Below are 24,898 nucleotides of genomic sequence, written 5' to 3'. Positions count from 1 at the left end.
GAATGCTATTTGCTTCGCAGTTTTTAAATCTCAATGTATTAACCTTCATACTCACTCAGCCTAGAGCGTGGTGCAAAACAACACATTTAAAGCTGTAAGTGACAAAAATTGCCCCCAAAAATGATCAAGGGGGAAATGAGGAAAAAAGGCAGAATGGTCCGCAAATCATCGAATGTATCGTGGCACAAATACTTATTCAGAACTTCACAAAGTTGTGCTGCCCAGATGTTAGATCTGAATGAAGTCAATTGTTCTTACACAAAGATCCCATTCATTTAATAATAAATTTATCTGCTTTTCATTTATTGCTTGTAGAACGTACACCCCTAGGGTTTTTCTAATAATAATATATTTTTTTAAAAAAGGGAACATAAATTGACATTTTCTTTTAAACTTACGTGAACTAGTGTAATGCTATGTTAACTTACCCTTGCATCTGTAACCTTGAATTCCCTCAGAATATACTGTGGCATGTTGTACTCTGCCATTGGATCTACCACAAAATACTGATATCTGGCTGAGCGCTCTGCAGGCCAGTACTGGTGGCATTTTTCCTACAAAATAACGAAGCAAAATACATTTCCTGTTACTCAAGAACACTACCATAAACTGGTATAAAACCTTTTTCACTCAGATAAGTATAATACTCATAGAAAGTGCCATTAGTGACAGGAAAATGAACTGTTTGTCTTGCTGTGAACATGAAGTTCCATACCTAGAATAAAAAATTATCTTCAGTGTTGCATTGCAAAAGGGTTCTCTCTAGTCATTGTATGTCTGCATTTGTTTATACTTCTGCTCAGTTCTATTATTTATCGGTGACAGAAGCCTAATTTTCAATACAGAATGGAATTTAAATCTTAAGGCCACCTTCAGTTTTCTTTCTTCTTCCCTGTTGAAGCAAGCCCCCTGGTCTCAGTCAAGGCTCTATTTCTGCATCCCCTAGCCATATCCTGAATCATCTCTATTCCCCACACACATGGCCTGACTCAGTTTTCACTTATCATATACCGACTTTATCTTGATGTAATCCTGTCCAAATAGTAAACTGCTTCATTCTTTCCATTACACAAAGCAGCACTTGAATGAGTTTAGGACTGTAAACTGGGTGTTGAAACTTTAAAGTTCGGCACTATGAACACACAGAAGACATTCAGATCTCAAAATTATCACATTTTCTTTTAACATTGTTAAACACAGACACTGTAAAAGTGAAGTTTCCAAATAAGAAATCTTCATTTTGAATAGATAGCAATGTTCTCTCTGCACACTTCGGAATATCCACACGCAAAATGAATCTCAGTCTTCCCACAAAAAAATGCCACATCTAGCTTGTCTATTGTAACACACCTACGGATTGGAAAAACTTAGACATGGTGATTAACAATGCCACCGATATTCCAGAAGAAGAAGGAACCTAAATCCTCACCATTATCTTTAGACATTCCCGTAACAATGAAGTATTTTAATAAAAAATCATTATAACATACATTTTAGTAAAGGAATATTACAGCAATACTTACTCTGCCCATTTCTCGTAGCTTAGTGAGCATGACCACAATTGTTGAATTATGCTCCCAGAGCATTCTCCAGAAGTCTTCAGTTGTTTCTGCTAAAGGACCCTGTGTAGCTATGTAAGCTTTTTGTTGTCTATGTTTAAAAAAAAGTAAATTAAGAAAAACATTTTAATCAAAAATTGAACTGATATACGTTGTATGTTTATATGTAAACATTATCTAGAGGAAAAAATTATATACTATTATAATAAGCATATTAAAATCTTATTATGATTGTTTAATCAAACTATGGCTTTTTATTTTTAGAACTTTGAGAGGGAAATTACTCTGTTAATATTATGATGTATGTCTTTATCATTATTATTTAAAATTTAATGCAACTCTAATAGCTCAATTTTGTGTGCTGTAAAAAGCACTTAAGAAACACTTAGTTGTGCTGGTTCATTTTGTAGAAATAACTGTCTAACAATCTATTAAGTTTAGGAATTATAGCATCAAGCAGTTTCTTTATTAACTCCTTTTCAACAGTCTGATGCCTCCAGCAAAAGTAAGGAAGCAAGAAAAGTCAGGAATGGAGTGCCCTGCATTTCCAGGCCTAAATATCCTACTAGTGGAAGCTACCTCCAAGCTGTTAAAAGCTTCTGGATCAGCAGCTTTATAAGATGATGACCAATTCATGTTGTTCTTGCTTCTTTCAGCCAACAGATAGACCTTTGTGGATGACAGTGGAGACAGAGATTGTTTCCAATTATGAGCAGAGGCTCAGAAAATGATCTCTGTGGATACTGATACTCAGGTACAGCTAAACTGCTGTATAGGAAACTATACTGCTTCTCCTTCATGCCTTTTTCTACCAGCTGTTTAAGGCAGCTGAGGGTATATTGCTCTGTGTTGCCAAGAAGATGTTGGTGGGCTACACAACTGTTTACGTATAAAATGTTTTTGGTGGCTAGGTCTAGTCTTAATCTGTGTTCCAAGATCGTAGGTTATCACCTTGACACAGAGAGTGTGCCTCCTGTATGTTATTTCTATGTATCTTTTTAAGATACAGAACAGTTGTGAAAAAACAGAAGTTTCAAATCACAAATGTGCTTAAAATTGAGATTTTAATTCAATAACTTTCAGCATGTAAAACATACTGGGCCTTCACAATGGTTTAACAGTAGGTAAAAATATAACATTTAAGACTATGTCATTTACAGAATTTTCCTGTATTGCATGGCTGAAAATCTAAAACTTTTATTAATATTTAAAAACCCACCCAATCAAACATGGCATGCACAGACAATAAAGAATATTAATTTTCAATACTAAATATTGCTATTTTCAATATAGTTACATAAATAATTTTGTAAACTTTTAAACCAATCTACATGATAACATATTAACATTATTACCTGTATCCATCAATGAAACTGGCATTAATATAATCAGATCCTTCTACTCCTCGGATTGGTTGCAAACATACCCTTGTAGACTCATATGGCATAATATTGACAAGGCGATTTTTGAATTTATTACATGGAAGATTGGCACTGATGAATCTTGAAGTGTGAGCCTTAGAGCTAGCAAGACGCTGTTGAAAATAAATTAAAATAATTAAGCGCAGGTATGACAAAAAAAAAAAAAAGACACTGTCAGACTTGATGATCCTGCTCAGTATCCATTAATGAATAATTTCAATTTTGGATGGTTACTTTTCCATAGTCTGCTGGATTACTTAAATATTTGTAAAGCTTCTTTTAATACCTTATAGAAGATTAATGTCTGCTTCATTAATGTATACGGACAAATTTAAGAATTAAATGGTTACACAAATACACATTTCAAGCTATTGAAACAAAAAAGGAACAGGAGGGTTAAACCACCCTTACTGAACGGTTCTTCTCTGGGCACCAATTGAGGATAGAATTGTACATTTTTCAAAGCATCGTCTTCCTAATTTAATATTTTTGCCTGCCAAAGTTTTATCTTTTGATTACTGGAAACAACTGCCGGAGGGCAGACCAGCATTAAGTGTTACACCATTTGTTTTTGGTTCCCCACAACATAAAATCCAAGTACCTTAAATTCCAGTTCCATTCCTGTGACATTCTCGCCTGTTTCTATCTGTGTCAGCTTCTGGATATATGCATACAGGTTTCTGGCTGGCACTTCGGTATTTCCACATGTCACTGCTTCCAGCAGTGCATCGTGGATAAAGATGTATTGGTCCTCAGTTTGAACCATGTAATTCCTCTGTGCTCTCATTAGAGTTACGTGGCCATAAATATCTACAGTCTTTTCATGCTTTATTCTCTCTAACATGGCATCTATCACAATGAAACAGCCAGTCCTGCCGACTCCAGCACTAAAAGAAATGAACACAAGAGGGAAAACGTGAAGGACTATTTCATGCATTGTGCTTACTTTCATGGCATTCAGGTTTTAAAGTTTCATAACACTGATTTGAACAGCACGTTTTCTGAATACGAACATCAGCTTTTATGAAAGAGGTTGGTGCCCTGAAACAAGTAAACTCCTTTAACACCTACTACAAGCAATTGAGAACACAGAATGGTTTTATATGAGATCTTTGCATCTTGCGGTTTCAGGCTTGACTATAATAGAAATAAAACACATTGCAACATGTTCCAGAAATATATGTTCTTAAAAATGGAAATTACTGGAGATGATGAATCCTCTAAGAATTCAAGCTTTGTTTGTAACATGATTTCTAACTCATTAAATATCCTGTTGGTGCTATTCTGTTTACAGAGGTGAATTTACTGGCAAACAATAATATTACAGAAAATAAGTCTTACGTATTTCTATCGTGCTTCGGAGGTAAACTTTCTGTCCCTCTCCCAACTCTGTCAACGGGGCTCTTATTAACGCAGTTTTTCTGTCCTTTGCTCTTTCACTTAGCCTGACCATACTGTTATTCTTTGCAATGCAGAGCCATGCCTAGTTAGCTGTGCTAGCTGTAGGCTGGAGAAATCCCCAGCTGGCCACTTCAATGTCTGTCTTGCATCTCTAGGAAAATGTAAGAAAGATCTGGAATGGCCAGAATCTGTACCAGGGTGCTTAGTCATCACACTATTTCAAAGGACAGTTTATAAAAGGACTAAAATATGCTTAAAGACCGAGCTTGAAATCACAGCACTGAATTAATGTCCAGGCTGGGTGAGTAATATTTCTCAGGGAGAGGCAAAGTTAGTGCTTCCTCACAGGTTCTAAGTGAAGTCAGTTGTTGATTTTAGGCAGGAGCTGAAGTGAAGTCCCATCAATCCTTTTAAGGCCAAAGAAACTACTACTTCTTAGCTCTGCATAGTAAAGGATTCCTCAGGAACAACTCTTAGCTAGACACTTGCTTTCCCCTCTTTGGTGGGACTTGAGGGTAGAAGAAGACATGGGTCAGCTACTGTGAGCTTGGAACACGAATAAGCCTTGATCATGAAATATTCAGTTGGATCTAAGGGAATTAATCCTGTCTCAGTAATAGACCTACTTATTTTTATGATACCTGCTGTCAAAATGTGCCAGAGTTTCCAGGATTTTCAGTCATTGCCTCCCTGTCTTAAAGGTGTCGTCTGTTACATGCACGGGCTACCTTTAATAACTCCTGAAGACAATGTTATGCAATCAGGAGAAGGAAAAAGAGATTTTCAGTTCTCACCTTGATGTGATTACTGTTAGTCATACACACATTTGGCTTAACTGAACAGGAATGATGTAGAAGGAATATGAGAAAGATTACAGAATATAGAAGACCAGAAAATATACTGAAGGTCTGAATATGCAACTTGTGTACTAAATAAAGCCCTATTTCCTAAAATCTCTATAGGAATTCTTGTATGGAGGTGTTTGGACATCAACTGTACTGAATCAAATCTTCAGATGGATAATTGTGTTTTTACAGCCATGTATATGACTGAACTTTATGAAGTTTTGTTTCAACTATTTGCATACATGTAGCTGTATAAAGCACAACTGTAAAATATAATGGGTTTTGTGTATCATTTTTATACCTGGGAACACATCAAGTCTGTGACAATGAATGATAGTTTCTGGCCTTCTAAATGCTTAACTGTTTTCAGCTAGTGACACGAAATGCAGTAGGTAGTATAGTAAGTGATATTTTATAAACCCTTAAGACACTGACATTATCTAAGTTAAGGATATTTGTGCACACCAGAAACTGTGATTTTTTGAAAAGAGCTAGAAAGAAATAAAAATAATTACAACCCATCTTCTAGAGGACAGTTGTATAAAAACCAAGATCTTCTTACAGTTCCTATATTTTCATGAGATATTAAATATCACAATTCCATCCTGAAATTGATAATTAAGGGTAAGCCTTTCTTTCTTGCATGTGCTTTAAGCCTCTATGCCAGTTGCCAGCAAACTGCATTTACTTACAACCAAATCAGAAAGTACAGAAAGATGTTTTAGTCTCACATGAGGTAAGTTTTGTTTCTAAGACTCCATATTTACATATTGTTAATCATGTATTCTTGCCACCAGTTACTCTTCCCAGAAGCAGTTCCCCTTCAAGCAGCTGAAGACTTCTGCTAACAGACCAAATGCATCAATCTCAACTTTCTTAGATGCCACTCTGACAAGACTTAATCAATACTCTGAGCTTAAGAAAACTTACCAATCAATGGTATTGATCAATGGGAGTTGTAGAGAAAGAAAATATACAGACAAATGAAATGATGGCTATCCTAGCTAAGGGGACGTTCATTTACCTTGTATAATATAAGCTCTGCATTCCAGGAAACCTTAGTAACCTTAACGTTGGTAATAATCATGGAGAAAGACTAAAAAATTGTCTCACTCTTGCTTTTTTTTTTTTTTTCTTGCAGAGAAATAACCACAAGTAGCTCACATTTGTATGTCAGACTGGTTTATAAAAAGTTTTAAACCAGTCCTTAAATAATACCTCTTTGAATTCAGTTTTTATTAGCCTAACAAGTGCCGATCAAGTTGTTGTGGTTTGGGCTGGCTCGGCACTGAAACAAATGACAGATGCTCTCCCCTGGTGCAGATGTTCTTAGAAGCTTAGAATATGGTTCTCTTTCCTATCATGTATTAATGAATTAATGTCCAAGCACCATGTTTCTAACTGGATATGCCATTTTTCAGATCAAACATTAAAACGTTCTCTGGTACCTACAGAGCACAACTGCAAAAGCTTGCACTTTCAGCTGGAACGAGCAGTTTTCATTTCTTCTCTTCACGTCTTGTATTATCATTTATATATTTATTCTTCCCATAAGCAAACTCAAAGAGGAATACTTATTAGCATACTGTACCACAGAAGATATTTGCTGGCTTACAGGTTTATGCAGAGGTTGTGAAGATCACAAAACCAGACCAAAACACATTACTACGCACCAATGTTTTCATGATAAGAATGGAGGGGCTGACGCACTACACATTTATTGAGGCATCTGGCTCCACTGGGCTCCTGACACACTCCTCTCCGGATCACTTTATCCAGTAAGATATTTTACTACCTCAAGGTGTTCAAGACATTCCAACTCTGCCAATTATAAACGAGCTGTGTGTCTATCAGACTACTCGTTTGGGTTTCCAGGTAAAAATGAAACCAATGCTATGAGTATTTTAACTTCCTTCCTCTTTGCCCCCACATACCTTCTTACTCCAAACTCCAATAACTTCCTATACAAGAACAAGAAACTTTCCTGTCTTTACCCTCTGCTTCTCCTTCTCTTCTGCTATCACACAGACTTCTTAATATGGTACTGATACACTGCTGGGAAGCCAAGCACTTTGAATCCTCGCTAATATGCCACTGGAACATAAAAAAAAAAAAAATCCTATTTACTTTCTGCTAATGATCATAATTCAGCTAATGAGAATAATTTCAAAATTAATTCTACACTTGTTATTGATTTTCTTGTCCTTTTGGTTTGCATCTTTTCGGTGTTACTGTCAAACAAAATTTAAAAAAATATTCTATCACTTCAGCTAGAGAAAAATATTGTTACATTTACAAGCTGAAAACCTAAGTAATCTATTAAACAGGCATACCTATTAGGAAACTGTTATTGCTTCAAATATTATCATTCGTCCTATTATAACATTTGTTTTCAATTTCTAAAAACATGCGTGACTCAGTCCCACGAGATGAAACATGTTTAATGTCCTGTGATGCAATACAGCTGCAATTCACAAAAAGAAAAATTAAGAGGCATAAGGGGACCATTCCACATTAAAATCACTGTATGGATGTGTTAAAGGTTGGCTTTGGTGATTAATTTGTAGCTGTTTAAATGATGACCCTTTACTGATACTTCAGTGATTTGGCAAAGGAAGGCAGTGTAATTGCCAGTATTCACAGATCATTTAATTGGAAGCAAAGACAGTAAAATATGGACCAAAAATCATTTAGGACATTCTTGACTCATATCAGGGGAAAATTTTATTGAATATTACAGTTTCAGATTGAATGAGGCTTGCATTTATGAACTGAAAGTGCATAAAATTGCTTGTGATACGGCAAACATATAAAAATGCTTGGTTTTTATAGAGGAACTTGATATGATTAATTAGATTCCAATCCTACAGAAATTCTGTAGTAGTCCTGACAAGAGCAATATTTAGATTATTTTCTTCCTGTTAGGAAATGAGAACACAGTTGAAAATCGCCACTTTGTCCAAGAAGCAGCAAAAATGCCCCTTGTGAAACCATTGAACACCCTTTTGAAAGGATACATCTGACTGAAATTGCATAAAGACCTTGTGCAAAGAGGTAAATTTAAATTTCTTTAGAAGAGATACTGGACTGCTTCAAGAATTCTGGTACTGGCTTATAAGAGACCTTTGAGAACTGATCTGCAAGTGCACAATTACTTTCTTTTCTTCTCACTATGTTTATAGTCAGATACCAGTAATTAAGCATGGTATACAACACATTTTTAGCTGCAATGCTTCACCAACCAAAAGATTTCAGCCATTGCATTTTCTTCATCTCTATGCTATGCATGGATGCAACCATATTCGTCACTGAAGTCATATAAAGCTTCTTAAACTGAACAAGGGAAGAAAAAGAACCCCAGAAAACAGGAGAAGATTTCATTTCAAGTAGATAAAGCTCAGTCTAGAGCTCCCCAGAGTTTTCACAAGTAGCTGGCAAAAGCATAGGAGGCTCACAAATCAAAAGTCAGCCTTAGATCTTTCTTCCTTTACTGAGCTTTATGAAGATTTTCCTTTCAGTCTGTATGTTCTCCGAATTCTACCATTACCATAAAATCTTCAAATATAACTGCCCCAGATTTAAGCCAATTTTTCTGTAATGTGCAATTACAGAAGTGTAATAATGTACAGGAAGTAAATCTGTTCTCCATCTAATCCTAAATTCAGCTCTGGAGAGATCAAGCACAAGAAGCTGTCTAACCAGATTGTATCATGAACACAAACAAACAAACTCTCAAATATTAGAACATACAGAATCAAAACGCCATGAAATTTCTCTAACAAATCCCATGTACAGGGAATAACTGTTTATTAAAATAATTTTAAAAGCTGGGTTTTCTATGCAGGATAAAATGTAGCATTAGTAATGTTCAAAAAAACACAAAACAAAACAAAAACTTTTTAAGAGACACTTCTAACAAGGACAGCTGTTCAAATCCTCTCACCAGACTTTAAATACAGGTCTGTTGAGCCAGAACTTTACAGAAGTGTGGAAGGACCCTATATAGCTTCAAAGCAACACAGGAATGTAGTTGTGGAAGTGCATAATGTAAAGAGCAACTCCACTAACTGACAGCTCACAAGTATTAGAGATAATTTACGTGTTAGCAGTGGAGGAAGATGTACCATGTTGCACTATGAAAGTAAAAGACATATAATTAGTTTGTGAAAGTAATGGGGTGAAAGAAAATAACATTTGAAACCACAAATATTACAGCCACAGGTAAATTCTGAGCATACTTTTAAAATGTGACAGCCATTTACCTGAAGTTACATTTTTGCACTGCAATTAGATTTAGGAGGTTTCTGTAGGATTGGAATAATTTTGTGTGATATCTTTATTCAGTCTCACACTCATTCATTCACTCACCACCCTGTGAATCCCTTATTTACCGAAGGCTTCTGTAAATTTTCCCGTGAAAGCCATTCTGAGGCCATTTAGCATGCCAAAGGGCTGCCCTTGCATTTGCCTCCACAACAAGCAGTGTGGCCCATCTCAAGAATGGTAGAGAAATCATAAGGTTGAAGAAACATATCAAAGAGGATGACAATGTATGAAGGGGAGGCTAATCAAACTGGATAACTCAGATCGGAGCAGGGAAGACTCAAGAGAAAGGGAGATATTAAAGAAGGGCATAAACCCATGTGTTATGTGGACGATGTGAAAAGGAAATGGCTATTCCTTTTTTGCTTGTAACACAAGAAATAGGATTATGAACTGAAATGATGAGACAGAGAATTTAAAACAAACAGGAGGTAGTTTTTCATGTAGTACATAATTAAATTGTGAAACTCCTTGTTGCAGAATACCATGGATGCCAAAAAGAAATTCATAGAGGAAAGGATCCATTAACCGACAAGTTACAGACATAACTTCCACAGAAATCCTTTTATTAGACTTTGCTGGATAGGCACTCTAAGGAAATAGCATTCGAGACATGTCCTGGGAGAGAAGCTTAAATGCACTGTCTAAATTTGGTCTCATGGTCCCACATACTTAAAGAAAGCACAATCATTCCATGCACCCCATCGCTAATCAGATCATCTGGACCTCTTCCTTTCAATCAAAACTCCTGGCTTTGGGTATCTCACACTTTTAGGAACTATGCCATTGAAAAGGGACAGTACTACTTATGAACCTTGCTTTTTCTTCCTTCAAAGGGACAGAATATCACAGAGTACTTCTGCCTGCTTCTTTCCTGAAATTTGGTGAAAAATGTCTCTCGTTGTTCTGCTTGAGAGATGGAATTTAGCAGAAATTACACAGTATGACAACTGCAAAGTTCATTGACACTTTTTCATACCACTTCTTTTTCTTATCTCAGTCTCCCTTCAGAGTTGATTGTTGATTTTATGTAGCAATACATGCCATAATCCTGCTTTTCCTAAAGGATTTTTATATACACACCTTATTATAAATCACTGTATCACCTGATTTTTTCTATTACTCAGATATATAAGGACAAGAAATTAGAATAAACTATTTCTCTGTACTGTTTTATCTGTGCACAAGGATTTACTGTGATTTTTATTTCAAATTAATCCATTTAGATATCCTCCTTATTTTCCTGCTTCTCTAAATATGATCTTATGTATTCAGTGTACTGCACTGTGTATTTAGCATCAAAGACTAACTATCCTAAATACATCTTCTCTGTGAGATTTGTCGAGTTTCAGTGCACATTTGTACTTTGCAATGTACTGTACAATGCATTCACAAAGCATTCTTGTCATTATGCATTCCATTAAAGAAAGAAAGATCTAAAATTTACTGAAATACAGTTTCGTGACAAAGAATGTATTTTGAGGTTAATTTTAAAAACACATCTTACTGTGACTTGTCGCCTTCAATTAAAGATAGATCTATGAATGAAGAGCTGTAGTAAATACAGAAAATTATGCTTCTGGATAATCTATGAGAGGAAGTACACTGCAATCCTGTCATCAATAAATAAAAGTGAAGATTACAGCACAGCAAAGAAGTCAACAACCAGAAATTATGATGCTTGCTGCTAATAACTACTCCTCGAATTCTTTGCATTTCAACCTGTTTTGCGTTTGCTGGAACATTTTGAGGAGTTGTTTTGTATTTCTGCATATTTCTGTGCTTTGATTACATTTTCACGTGGAACATGTAGAAGAGCAATTGCCCTACCTGTGTGGGAAACAGGAAGGTGAACTGATGCTATCTGAAAATGAAATAAATAAGGTGGGAAGAAATGTGTTCTGCAGTACTGGATAACAGGATGACCTTGAAAGTACTTGCTGAACACTAAGGTGCTTCCTAGTTTCAGAGTCCTTCTGGATCCCTCCCTGATTCTAGGTGTTTGTATACCTATGGTGGTCAACAATTGCTTCTTTTTCTTAAGACTGACTGCCCACAGGATCCCTGTTTTTATCGTCAGAATGCTACCACTTGCCATTTGCTATGCTTTGGTTTTAGACTGACAGAACAGTAATGACATCCCAGATTGTCATCCAGACATAGTATTTCATCTGGTAAGTACAAAGCAAAAAAGAAAACATAGTAGCAGGTCTCCTCAGTCCTCTTTAGCTTTTTTTTTTTTCAGCACCCATCACAGTTCAAAGCCCTAAGTGAACTGGGATCTATACAAATCCTTTTTTTTTCTTCTTTTTTTTTTTTTTTTTTCCTACTCTGGAAACGTGGAAATTACCAGAAATTAGTCTTCAAGCTTGAAGCTGTTGGGACTTTAGTAGAAGACCTAGTGTTTTGGATCACCACCTCAAGATGTCTCTTCCTTTTCTGTGGAGAACTAATATATCTAGAGGATACATTCAGAGGATGAGATTTGGTTTAAACTGTTTGCAACACAGTAAAAACTCAGTAAGATGTTACACAGCAGTAAACAGAGAAGAAAAAACTATCAAGGTCCTCTGATGAGCTCATCTCAAGGCTCTTCCTGGTCCTCTGTCTTCTTAGACCAAGTGGTGAAAAGAATAAACACCCTTTTCAAGATCTCTGACAATACTTCGCTGACAGCTGAAGAACTTGGTTACTAGTATTACTTCTGATGTTTCTTTTCTTTAACCTCAGTAGTCTTTATACAAGCATGCATTCTCTGTAACGTAGTGGAAAATCAGGTTGTGAGAGATTAGTATCACTAAGCATTTCACATTTCTTAATCACAATTTGTCATATAGAGGCTGGACACTAATCTCTCTTTCTTTTCAGGATTTTTGAACCTTATGAGCAAATACTGTGGACAAGTTATAATGAAAATCATGGGGGTTTTGGTGTAGATGTTCCAAAGTAGCTGTAAAATGAGCTTGGATAATATTATGATAATTTTTCAACAATTATAAACTATTTTTAAAATTCAGGTGACAAAAAAAAAATAGGCACCACAATGCAGGATTCACTTGGAACAGCGGTCATTGACAAAATCTGATAGCAAGTGATGAGACCCTGAAGTAAGTCTATAAAAGTATGAAAAACGAAGAAAGATTAATATGCAGGGCAGAATCCTGATTGGAAAGCCTCCATGAAAAGATAACAGGACTATTTTTAAAGCTGCGTTTTACTTCTAGAGACACAGGGAGATGATTTAAAGAGGCTTTCATGCTGATTACTTTAGATAAAAATACAGCCTGTTCGAAGTTAGCCAAACACGCTGGGTAGCCAAGTTGATGCAATGTGTTCCAGTATACTGTGTGTCCATGGATATTCCGGAATTTACTGTAGGTACAGCTGGGAAATCTCAGAGATACCCCTTTCCAGAATTCAGCTATTGGGTTATAAAAATATTTTCACATTTCCTGCAGATGGCTGGATTCTTTTCTTCACTCATAATTTTAATTCAGAATTCATTACGGACAGCTGCTGGCTCTGATAGAACCTAATTGCTCTTTTACTAGGCTCAGCTGCAAGCAGTCAGATTTCCTTTTCCTTTGTAGAGTATATTATATATAAACATGGGCGGGGAGAAAAATAACCAATTAACTAAATACATATGGATAAAATGACTCACTAAGACTGCTGATCAAATAATGTATCAAACTACAGCTTAGGTCAAAGGAAATTACAGGCCTTGTAGGACATGCTAATATATATATGGAAATAATTATCAGGACCAACATATTTGTAATTTGAGATAACACATGGAAAAGGCATTGCTTCTGTTAAAAAAAATCTTACAGAAAATTATTACATTTTAATAAGGGGCAGGTTATTTCACTGAGTGAAAAGTCATCAGTCTCCAGGAGACCTGCTCAACTGACACCATTTGTTGGCCGAATCCAAGTCAGGCCTCAGTACCTCCACTGGATAAGAAAAAGTGACATAATTCTGGAGCTATAATTGCTGCCTTACCTCTTACTAAAAAAAAAATAAAAGCGTAGGGAATAGTTACTACTACCAAGGCTACAGAAAAAGGCTACATCACAAATGAGGAAGTAGAGACAGCCAGCAAAAAGACTAGGGATGTGAAGATACCCTGCCATCTCCCTCCATATGACAACTACTGAAGCAGGTTAGGATATTTTGCTGTCGTAGTTTGCTATGATGGATGAACCCAAGGGAAAGTTGGGTAGACATTTAAAACAAGAAACAGCGTTAAAGAATGTTCTTTTTTCTCCCTTTATCCAAAGACATTTAGTGAAATGGAGGCACATGTTTAAAATAACAGAAAATAGATGTCTTCTAACATGATGTGCGAAACTACTCGTCAGAGAATAATACTTCGACAAAGAAAAAAGTGAAAGATAAGACTGTCTGTTTTGTTGCTTGTACAATCATGAATATGAACAATAAAGTACCCATCAGTTTTTCTAGGTAGCTAGAGGAATAATGGGTAAAAAGAATTGAAATCCTCATGAAGTAGGGCTAAACTAGTCACTAACTGCTTGCTGCAGGGGAGGAAACTTTGGTGAAATATTGTTGACATTGGACTTGTATACTTTCCCCTGAAAGTTCTGACATTTGCCATTGTCAGAGACAGGATACTGGCCTAGAGAGGTCACTAGTAATAGCATTCACTATGTTGCTTTACAGATTTCTAACTTCTACCAGAAAAAAAATCTTGCCCTATGTAGTCATAGCACTTTTTTAGGATTTCAAAAGATAATCCAGCCCTGTGTCACAGCAGTGTGGGTACAATCCGCTGAACCACAGGCTAAGTGCCAACCAAAGACGGCTTTATATGCACAGGACTGATTTCATCAAAAAGATCAGAAGTAAAAAAATTCCATTATTTGAACCTTCATGAAGAAATACTGCTATTACATGTCACTTGTTTGCTTTTGAATTTTAATAATGATTGCAGTGATACTGAGTTTTTGTGCTTATAAACAATGGAAGCATATAGCGTACATGTAGCAGCTTCAGTTCAGGTTTTAGGGAAGGCTGGTGTGCTGTGCAGAACTGGTTTCTGACTTAAGACAAAACTTGAAAGTGGATTAGCATCAGTTTGCTGGTGTTTGACACCTCATGGAGGATTTCCAGATAACGTAGCATAGTATTTTCCTATTCAAACTAAAAACATCAAGGTACCCTAGCCTATCTTTAAGGACCCTGCACATTGTTATATTAACTTCTGTATGGTAAGCCTTGTCATGTTCATAATTCCAGGTTTTCATATGTGAGCACCTAAATTTAGGGAAACAAATTAGAGATCTAAGCTAATAAGACCCAGACTTCCCTTAAGTTAGAGTGATCTGCTGGGGAAGGTAACTGCCATTTTTGCAATCAAGATGATCCTAACTAATGACAGTCAAATTTGAAACAGAGAAAAAAAAATTCAGCATTACCCATCCATCACTGGCTCTATCAGCATACAGATGGAAACGTTTGTTTGTGTAATTGCATGAGCATAGCACAACAATACAGTGAAAACTTTTGTATGTTCAGCATAATACAGCCAGGGTCTTCAACTGTGAAGCTTTTAGAATCTAAATTTTCACAACCTTGAAAGTTTTCCTGGTGACAATATGAATGCAAGTCCCAACTCCTGTCCCTCTGTGATGCCACTCATTAGACACGTGATTATCAAGTAGTGTCCCACTATACTGATGACCCCTCAATTGGTGTGCTGGTGGGACATCAGTATTTGTTTCTGCCAGCTAGCATTTATCAACCTTCCTTCTAGACTCTTTCTCATTTTCCAGTAGATTCTGCAATTCCAATAACTAAATGAACAGAACGACCATCTAAAAATTTCTAAATGAAGAGAATCCAGTTCCAGTTCCTTAAACAGAGATCAAGCTCCCAAGGCATCAAAGTCTGCAAACCTCGGTGTATTTTGTATAACGTACATGTAGAAGTGAAATAACTCCCAAGAAGAATGGTATGTTCAGAAATGAAGTGACTCCCAGTCAGCTACTCTGACTGCACGGTCAGAGTAACCGAGACTACCAATACACATGGAATACAATGAAAACATGGGCATTTACTTGTTGCTTCATTTTTATATTAAGAGGAACGAAACATCCTAAGCAGGGGCACCAACTATGCATGTTTTAAGAAGAGAATCTAACGGCATTATCCCTTTCCCTTTGCTTTTTATTTGTGAACGAAGACTTTGAGAAAAAAGTTGTCTTAATGAGATATGTGGTGACCTACAGCTAATAGCTGGAGAGGAAAGAGTGTTAGAGTGTTTTCGTATATGGATTATACCCAGCACAGTCTAATATATAGTGGCAACCCAGTAGCTGCTGGATAAAGACACGTGGATAAAGTAGAGAAAGTTTAGAATATTTGTGATATTAAAATACTTGTCATACTAAAATGCCTTTACTATCTTTTCCTCTCCAGAGCTTTCAGCTGCCCAGGGAAGTCAGGAGAGACCATGAGTTGTTCTCAGGGTAAGGAGAGGGAAGGGATGAGGAAGCTTTTAGTATTTTTCAATCTCCTTTGAGAGATTTCTGAATATGTACTGGGGGGATTTTTTCCCCCACCGTGAAAAAGGATAGGCAGTCATCTGCAACCTACTCACTGCCAGGATTAGAAAATGAGTGCTTGTGAGGCATGCGGCAAAAACGGAAGGGAGGTTCAAAAGATATACAGGTGAAGTAAAACAACCCACTGTAAAACCATTGCCTTAGATATGTATAATTTTTTTTTTAATTTTATTTTCTATTCTGAAACATTGCACAAAAATTAGGTGAGTATTCTACTTTAAGAAATACAAGATCACATTGTGTTCTGTTATTTTTTGAAAATGAACTTGTTTTTACTGTGCTAACTGGCTATGTTAGTATACTCAGACATGGATTTACTTAAAACAGTCACATTCTTCCAAACATCCAGGTTTTTCTACTTGCAATAGCAGCATTAACAGTACCTGCCAGAACTTCACAAAGCGTCTTAAAGATGTGCCCCTTGGTGCTGGTATTAAAAAGAGAGATTCAAACATATGGGATTGCACTTACATGTTAAGCTTTCATGTAGTGTTACTGAACCAACTACTAAAGTTTCTGTGATGTTTTGAAAACATAGTGGCATAAAGCTCCAAACACCCTTCGGCGCTATTTTATAGTGATCTGATTAGCACCTGTTTGCCTGCACTAATCCAACTTCAAACAAAAACGTGTGCTTTCCACACTATCATTAGACCACACATTACAGCCTCACCAATGCAGAGTCCTAGGGTTTAAGCCTGCATTTTTTCATTAAAGAAACCCTTTTTTCTAGATCAGCTCTGCAAATTAGGGCAACTCATGCAGAGACACCAGTTGGTTTGTGATATTGCTCAACTTCTGTGCAAAGGGACCGAAAGGATACAGTCTTAAAACATAATATTCTGTAAATGAAAAAGCATCTACCTGAATCAAGTATTTCAACCACCATAGAAAAATCTTCAGATAAGTTATTCTAAATAAGCCAAGTTAATATTTGAACGCACATTATGAAAAGTATAGGATGGGACTGCTAAATTTCTTTTGGTGGTTTTTTTTTGTTTTGTTTTTGCATTCAGCTTCATCTTTGATTTAGCTGCTTTCCTCTACCAAATCTCACACTGAAAATAATGATACTGCTGTCTTTGGGAGAATGTAACTCAAGTAAGGATCAAGGAACACAGCAGTTTATAACAAATACATTTCTAAATTTAGCTTTGCCTTGATTTCGACTTTTCTAAACTATCCTTCCTGGAGGATACAGGCAGAAAGGTATAGATTTTTTCCTGTGAAAAGAGTGCAATTGTATTATGCATTTATATTATTAACCCTACACCTTTTTCACACAGGTGGTCCTACCAGAATATCTGATTACATAAATAAAAAAAAAAAAGTCTCCTTTTAGATCAGGCCTTGAATTACTTTTGGTGCTTTATAATCTTTTCAGCAATGATCTATGGTTTCTCCTTAAAAATAATATAGCTTTAATTATACATTAATTACCTTTTCAGCTTAAAAAATCTGCCAACTTTTCTACACAAGAGGTCTGACTGGTAGAATGGACATGTGACACTTCTCCACGTTTTTGATTTCTATATTAGATTTAAATTCAATACTGCACAGGCAACCAAATTGTTAATTATCAAAAGTAGATGTGTAAACGACATACAAAGATGTCTGTTGCATGGACATTGGTAACAAATAATTACTAATGTTGTCATCAATTCTGATCACATAATTCTGTATTTTTATTTGCTTTCATCACACAATTTTTTTTAGGAAAGCTTCCACTTGCATTTCTTTGACATGTATTTATCAGAACACGTCTTATAAAGTCTAGTAATTTTTAATGGTAAGCCTTATATTCACAATTAATTTCACCAGTTAAGATTATGCAGTTTTTTTTCTGGTCACTGTTATGTGAATAGAATGCATTGAAATGTTTATAGGGTGGGTTCTTCAGTTGTCACTTGTTTTCACCTCAGACTTTTTCCCACTAAGCACAGTGTAAGTTATTAAATAAACTCTTCATATACTCAGCAAACATTTCCTAGGAACAGGATATTAAACTAGCTTATCGGCTACTGAAGCTTTGATACAAACCGATCTGGGGCCACACTTGTGAACGATCTCCAACTACCTCGATTCTCTATAGAATATATAACCATATCCTAAAACCACCAAGCAAACTAGAAAAAACTCTTAATCTCTAAACATGAAGTGGACTGAAAGACAAATGTTGGTCAATATTAAGGCAGATGTGGAGAATGTAGTAAGGAAAAGCTGGGGCTAAACATTTCACTTACAATATGTACTTATAAATACAGAATAAATAAAGGGCTACTCTCCAAGGATCAAAATGCAGATAGCTCGCTCTTTTATTCATTCCTCACCCAGGCAGGCTCCTGTTGCTTTTATGGGGTGCTGACCGGAATCAAAAGTGAAAAGGAGGTGAGCTTTTGAGCAGCAAGAAACTGAGCTAAATTCACAGAAATATTATAGACAAATAGCTACTACCTGTACTTAAGTTGCTTGCTAGCTTTTATTTTCTGTTTTTTTTTTTTTATGGGTTAAAAGCTTTGCAAAAAAAATGCTTCCATAGCTTCTTCATACCTACTCTTTCTTTTTACCAAACATATTTTGAAAGGTAAACCCCCTTGTATTTATACTTCTTTAACATGTCATTATTACAATGTCCTAAGCTCTGACAGCTTGTTAGGTTCTGGCAGAAACATCAAAGAAGGCAACAGTGCTGTCTCAGATGCCCTACACTCCCCACTATGTATTCCACGTTCCCACTGGGGAGAAAACTCAGATTACTTCTTCCGTGGGATAATTTGGAAAAGCACTGTCTATCATAGACAAAGGATACAAGAGATGGCCTTGTGTTACATTGTTTTGCTCTAGAGGAGAAAGTCTGAAATACTTTTAAAATCCGAATGGTTGTAGAACATAAGCTTTAATGAAAAGGCACTTAGGGAGTCTTGAACACAAAATGGGAGACAGAGACAGATAAAATACAGAACAAGAAAAAGAGGACTTTTTTAAAAGACTGCAGAGACAGACTAGGGGCCAGCAAAAGAAAAAATGAAAAGCAAGAATTTTGTCAAGAACAGATAAAATATCTCAGTGGAAAAGGGTGACTACTAGAAGGCAGTGAAAGGTGATGTATGACAAAGATTGTTAGGAGATTGCTACCATTCGAACAACAATCTTTCTTCACAGAAAATACTAAGACATGTAGGAACATATTTCACATTGAAATGGTTCAGCAATATGGTAAAAAACAGAAAAAACAGTGGAATTGAAGGACAGAAATAGAATATGATTAGAGGAGTCCATGGAATAAAGAGCAGTCCAGATACTGGAGAGAAAAAAAAATGAAAGAAATTGAAATGACTGAGGATAATAAGCAAAGGAAAGACTGGAACAGAGAAACTTACAAATTGAGCAACAGAGAGAAAAGAAAAATCTAAAAGCCGATTCTAAGAAAAAATAGGTAACATTTAAAAATTGCTTACTTTTTTCTGTCTCAACATAAAATGATTTTTTTTTGTGAGCTTGAAATGAAACGTTTAGGCATGACCAGTACTTTATTTTAAAATAAATGTGAAAGTTTTTCATGTTGCAGAATGAAAGATTTATCTTTCACACTAAAAAAAATTGTGCTGATGCTCTGGCATAGTTTCTTTTCTGATTTTTTTTACCAATTTAATAATGTTAAAATCAAAATGATAAGGTAATACAAACCTCAAAATATAATGTTCTACAATATGCCTGAAAAGAGACACCCTTAGTACTGTAAGAAAGACTTTAGTAACTTATTCTTGTTGGTCTATCAGCTAGATAGTGAGCACAGTAGCACTGACGAGTTAAGGAACTTTAATAAACTTTGGACTGTCCACAACACTTCCTGCTACATGCCCAGTCATGTAAAATTTTTATATAGAGAGACATAAATTTGTAAATTTACAAGAAATCTGTTATCATTAGTTCTTCTCCTCATAGAAAAATTGTTGGAAGTGTGACTTAAAAGGCTTGCTAAAAGAATATGTGGAAGTCTACTTTGTGGAGGATAGATTGTATGAAATGCCTAAAATCTTAATGTCTCAAGCAGCTATACATAAGGCAAAGAGCTTCAATAAATTTACTACCAGGATATGCATATTGTAGAGCACAGATAAATAAATTAATAGGAAATTGGAAAAAAAAGTCTCTCAACAGGCATCAAATTATACCACGTAACCTGACCACCACTTTCTCTGAAATTTGCATGCATAATCAATGATGAAGAGAAAATAATGACCTTCCAGTTCATCAATACCACTGAGTGATAATTAGCTTTGTATGTTATTTCATCTTTTCCATTGACTTGCTGTATGGCTCTTAACAATTAATTTAATTCGTCTATTTCTGCATTGAGAGAATGTCGGTAATTATACTAACTTAACAGCCTTCCCAGAGAGGGAGGATTCATTTCTTCTATTAATTTTGGGTTTGATTTAGAGCATAACATCTTCACTGCTGAGCACCTTCGGAGGTATGGTCTATATGTATCAAGCTGATGAAATAATAGCTGAGGCAATCCATAATTCTAGGCAATATTAAAAAAGTTTTAAGATCCTGTACAAAAAGATTTGGCTCTGTTGAAGAAATACTCGGCAAACTGTATAAACAGATTTGTATTATTATTTATATTCATTGCACATTCCTAACTCTGGTGTTTCAATAAACATTAAATACCTGTCTTCCACATTCTCTGATCTTTTCTAAACAGTCTGTGCCTTTCAACATTGAAGTCCTGCTTATTTTGTTTTCCTGTTGACTTTATTTTCCTGTCTCATACACAAGAGCCTCTTTTAATCAATCACTTTTAAAATGTGCAAATAACCAGCTTCCACGGCTGGCTTACCAATATGTTAGAAGCCAGAACTAGAGGGGGTGGTATGCTGTAATCTTTGTTATTACTGTTCCTCAGGTTTTGGATGACAAAAGCAAGACAGGTTTTCAAATATGCTAAGCGTTTGTAGCTTCAGTGTAGGGAGTAGTAGCTCTCAGCCTTGCTAACTGAAGGTATCACAAAATAGGATCATAGAATCATAGAATTGCTGAGGTTGGAAGGGACCTTTAAGATCATCAAGTCCTACCATTAACCTACCCTGACAAAACCAATTCTAAACCATGTCCTCAAGTACCACATCTACTGTTTTTTTAAACACTGCCAGGAATGCGAATCCACCACCTCCCTGGGCAGCCTATTCCAATGTTTAATAACCTTTTCAGTGAAAAAATTTTTCCTAATACCCAATCTAAACTTCGTCTGACATAACTTGAACCTATTACCTCTTGCCCTATCACTTGTCACCAGGGAGAAGAGGTCAGCCCCCACCTCTCTACACCCTCTTCTCCAGGCTAAACCCCAGTTCCCTCAGTCGTTCCTCATAAGACTTATCCTCCAGACCCCTCACCAGCTTTGTAGCCCTTCTCTGGACCTGCTCCAACACCTCAATGTCCTTCTTGTAGTGAGTGAAATGAACTTCACAAAAATCAGTGATCTTAGGAGTTCATTTTGAAAGGGGCAGCACATTAAGCTATGTAAGCTACAACAATGTAGCCTTGGAATGAGGGGGACCCATCTTACAGCGTCTATTAGAACTGGCACGCACATATGTTCTGATAATATTCTTACCAGTATGATTTTAAGGCTTTCTAGAACATCTGCTCTTCCAAATAATTCCCATCTCTTCCTCTTCATTTTCCTTACTCCCAGAACTTTAAGAGCTGATGTTGTTCTCTTAGGAATTTATTAATTCATACCTTATAAACCCTAGAGAAGTTTGCCACCTTGCAAACAACACAGAGCACTAATTTGCCTGGAAATGAGCTCAACCTGTTCCCCAGGTTGCATCCTGCAGTCCCTGCTCGTCATAGTCCTAAACTGAGGGTTTAACCTTGAATACAGATTAAGGTTTCTAACTCTTTTCAATAAAAGTTGCCATTTATCTTTCTTAATTTTCATCTGCTTGACTTTCAAACACAATATAAGTAATAATTTCAAAAGCTGTTTCATTGCTCAAAAAACATTCTTCAATATTCAAGTTCTTAAATCAACACTACCTCTTTCTTCTTCATGCTACCTTCTCAATGCCTTAGATGTATTTGTATTCTCCCAGCAGACATTTTCTCTGTAGACATTTAGATATTCTAAAAATAATTTCTCTTGCACAGACCAAAGAAAATAATTCTGGCCCATCTAAGTTAGCAGTGCCATACTCAGGTCCACAATTTGCAACGCAACCACCTTTTTATTTGACAGACTCAGAAGTGTCTTTGAAAGAAGATAATGTTTTCATCTGCAAAACAACAGAAAACAGTAATCCTGACATAAGATGCTTTGAAAGAAATTCTGGTCTTACCTGCAATGTACAACCATAGGTCCAGCATCAGGTGGGTTGCAGGTCTTGACTCGTCGCAGGAAAGCTAAGAATGGTGTTGGGTGTTCTGGGACACCATGGTCGGGCCAGGCAGTGAACTGGAATTGCCTCACTTCCCTTTTCTCACTTGAACCATTCTATGAAATTAAAAAACTTCATGACAAAACTGCAACTTGATGTGATATTGGCACTTTTCAATGAAACAACTGGAGGAGCATGCATACTAATGAAGTGTATTTAAATCACATTTGGGGTCACAAAGAAACATGGAGGGAAATGTGGCTTATATTCTAAATTGCAGGATTGAAACAATGTAAGAGCTTTAACTATATTGCACAGTAATGCATCACAAGGGCCAGAGCTTTAGCTACTATTTCATTGAGTTAAATGGTTTCTCATAGTGAGAGCTCTGTATTAACTTACAAAACTCCATGCTGTAAGAAAAACACACTCTGTAGAAGAAGTCTCATTGTTCAGTGCTGCTAGGAGGAAATGAGGGAGGAAAGGGAAGGGAAGATGAAAGGGAAGGAAAGATAGAAGGAAATTGAAAAGGAAGATGAAAAGGTCAAGAAAAGGAAAAGGGAAATGAAAAGGTAAAGACAAAAGTTGCCTACATTTAAAGTATATTGTAAATATATATACCTTGTAAAGTGCAAATGTACGAACGCAGTATGTTGCCAATTCAACAGTGTCTAAAAGGGTCACTTGGATTAGTCCGTAAGTTTCTGTGCCTCTGCTTGGCCAGTACTGATCACACTTCACCTGTAGTGAAAAACATGCAATTATTTAACACATTTAAAACTGATATTTGTTATATATCTGACTGTATATCACTGTAGATTTTTAAAGTACATGGTGCTAGAATGTTCAACAACTGCTAAGCATCCAACACAAGAAATTTATTTTATTATCCAAAAGCATTGATCTTCTGGTACCAGCTCTTACAATATCTTCTGCTGTAATGGTTATTTGTTAATTCCGTGGGGCAGATGATTAAGAAATACTAATAAGTATAGATACACTAAAGAAAAAAATATTTATAGTAGCTAAAAATATGACCTATATTTTCAGCAACTCACCTTTCACTGTCCAGAATTTAGTAACAAGACTAATCCAGTAAAGGTAGACTGATTATTTTTATAATTTTTGACATATTTCACCTATTTCACATTAGTCCCCAAATATAAACTGTTGATTGGATATTAATATTTAGTATTTATAGAAATATCTCAGTAAACACCTGAATTTTTTGAGAAATAGTTTTAGTACACAGACAAATGAAAGAGTACCAACAACTATTAACTGCATACACAATTTTCTTCTCAGATCAGTGTTATGAAGTATGTAACAAAATTGTGTTCACAGATGGTTTGATAGAGTTCATCCACCAAATTTTAAAAGACATAGGACATTTCATTCAGAGAAATCTCCTTTACAAAACACCATAGTTTAGAATATTAATGAACTGAAATAATTCTGTATAAGATGATGCATAAGAAAACTGTATGTTTACCATGCATAAGAAAACTGTATGTTTACCATTATTGCTGAGGCTCAATAATTTGTTTCAGTTAAAATGGTATTTAGGATGAAAGCTATTGTGAAAAAATAACTGCTGAACGCCTAAAAGAAGCAGAAAACATGGTACAACATAGTATGGGGGTTAAATAGTTGAAAATATTTTGCTTTCAGGGACTGATAAGTGAAACTGAGATGGTCTCCGTTCTATTTATAAAAACACATTCTTCTCATTTAGACTTGCATACAGTACAGAAGTGTATTCTGAGTCCAGTAATAATACATTGCATTTGTTTAATGAATGCCTTCATTAATCACCCTAAGCCAGACCCATACCAAATTCAGTGAGAATACGCAAACTGTAAAAACCCAGAAAAGCAGAACATTGCACAGTGTTTCGGATAAAAATGTGAATTATCAAGGTAATCCAAGAGAAAAACTGTGATTCCCCCAAAATGGAAAATTAAATTATGCGTCTTTGACACTCATGTGTTCTCCACGCTTCTCACTCTACAGAGTACTTATTGAAAAAGACTTAGTACTGTCTCAAACTATCCAGTCCCGAATAGCTTTCACTTGAAGATAATTTTATTTTGGGGCTCACAGGTCACAGATCACTAATGGTTCACAAAGCACAGTCTGAGAATAAGTAATCTAGATAAAAAGGAGAAAAAATTCTAACCACTGAAGTAGGTGATGAACATTTGTTAGAGGCAAAAAAACCTGAAATAATTTTTTACAGGAATTGATAGTTTTATTTATAGGTAAGGAATTGTAACAAAGTAACATACTACAGTCTTAAAAATGGGATTAATAGTGTATAATATTCTATTATTAAGAAGAATTAAGTAATTACTTTCTTGTGCTATT

At 35.8% G+C, this 24,898-nt stretch overlaps 1 protein-coding gene across 1 annotated transcript in view; it reads right to left on the bottom strand.

Annotated features, from left to right (window-relative positions):
- PTPRD (protein tyrosine phosphatase receptor type D) overlaps positions 1 to 24,898 on the bottom strand; it is a gene marked incomplete at both ends in the record, with an annotated part of 283,207 nt that overhangs the window by 11,034 nt on the left and 247,275 nt on the right. The window contains 6 exons of the mRNA XM_082497465.1: positions 429 to 554; positions 1,524 to 1,650; positions 2,915 to 3,093; positions 3,582 to 3,867; positions 22,493 to 22,647; positions 23,153 to 23,272. Coding sequence (XP_082353591.1) covers positions 429 to 554; positions 1,524 to 1,650; positions 2,915 to 3,093; positions 3,582 to 3,867; positions 22,493 to 22,647; positions 23,153 to 23,272 — 993 coding nt within the window. The remainder of the gene's footprint in view (positions 1 to 428; positions 555 to 1,523; positions 1,651 to 2,914; positions 3,094 to 3,581; positions 3,868 to 22,492; positions 22,648 to 23,152; positions 23,273 to 24,898) is intronic.

The sequence above is a fragment of the Vanellus vanellus genome (genome assembly GCF_965231255.1).
Source record: "Vanellus vanellus genome assembly, chromosome: Z".
Classification (NCBI taxonomy): Eukaryota; Metazoa; Chordata; class Aves; order Charadriiformes; family Charadriidae; genus Vanellus; species Vanellus vanellus.
This window is presented reverse-complemented; position numbering and strand designations above follow the sequence as displayed.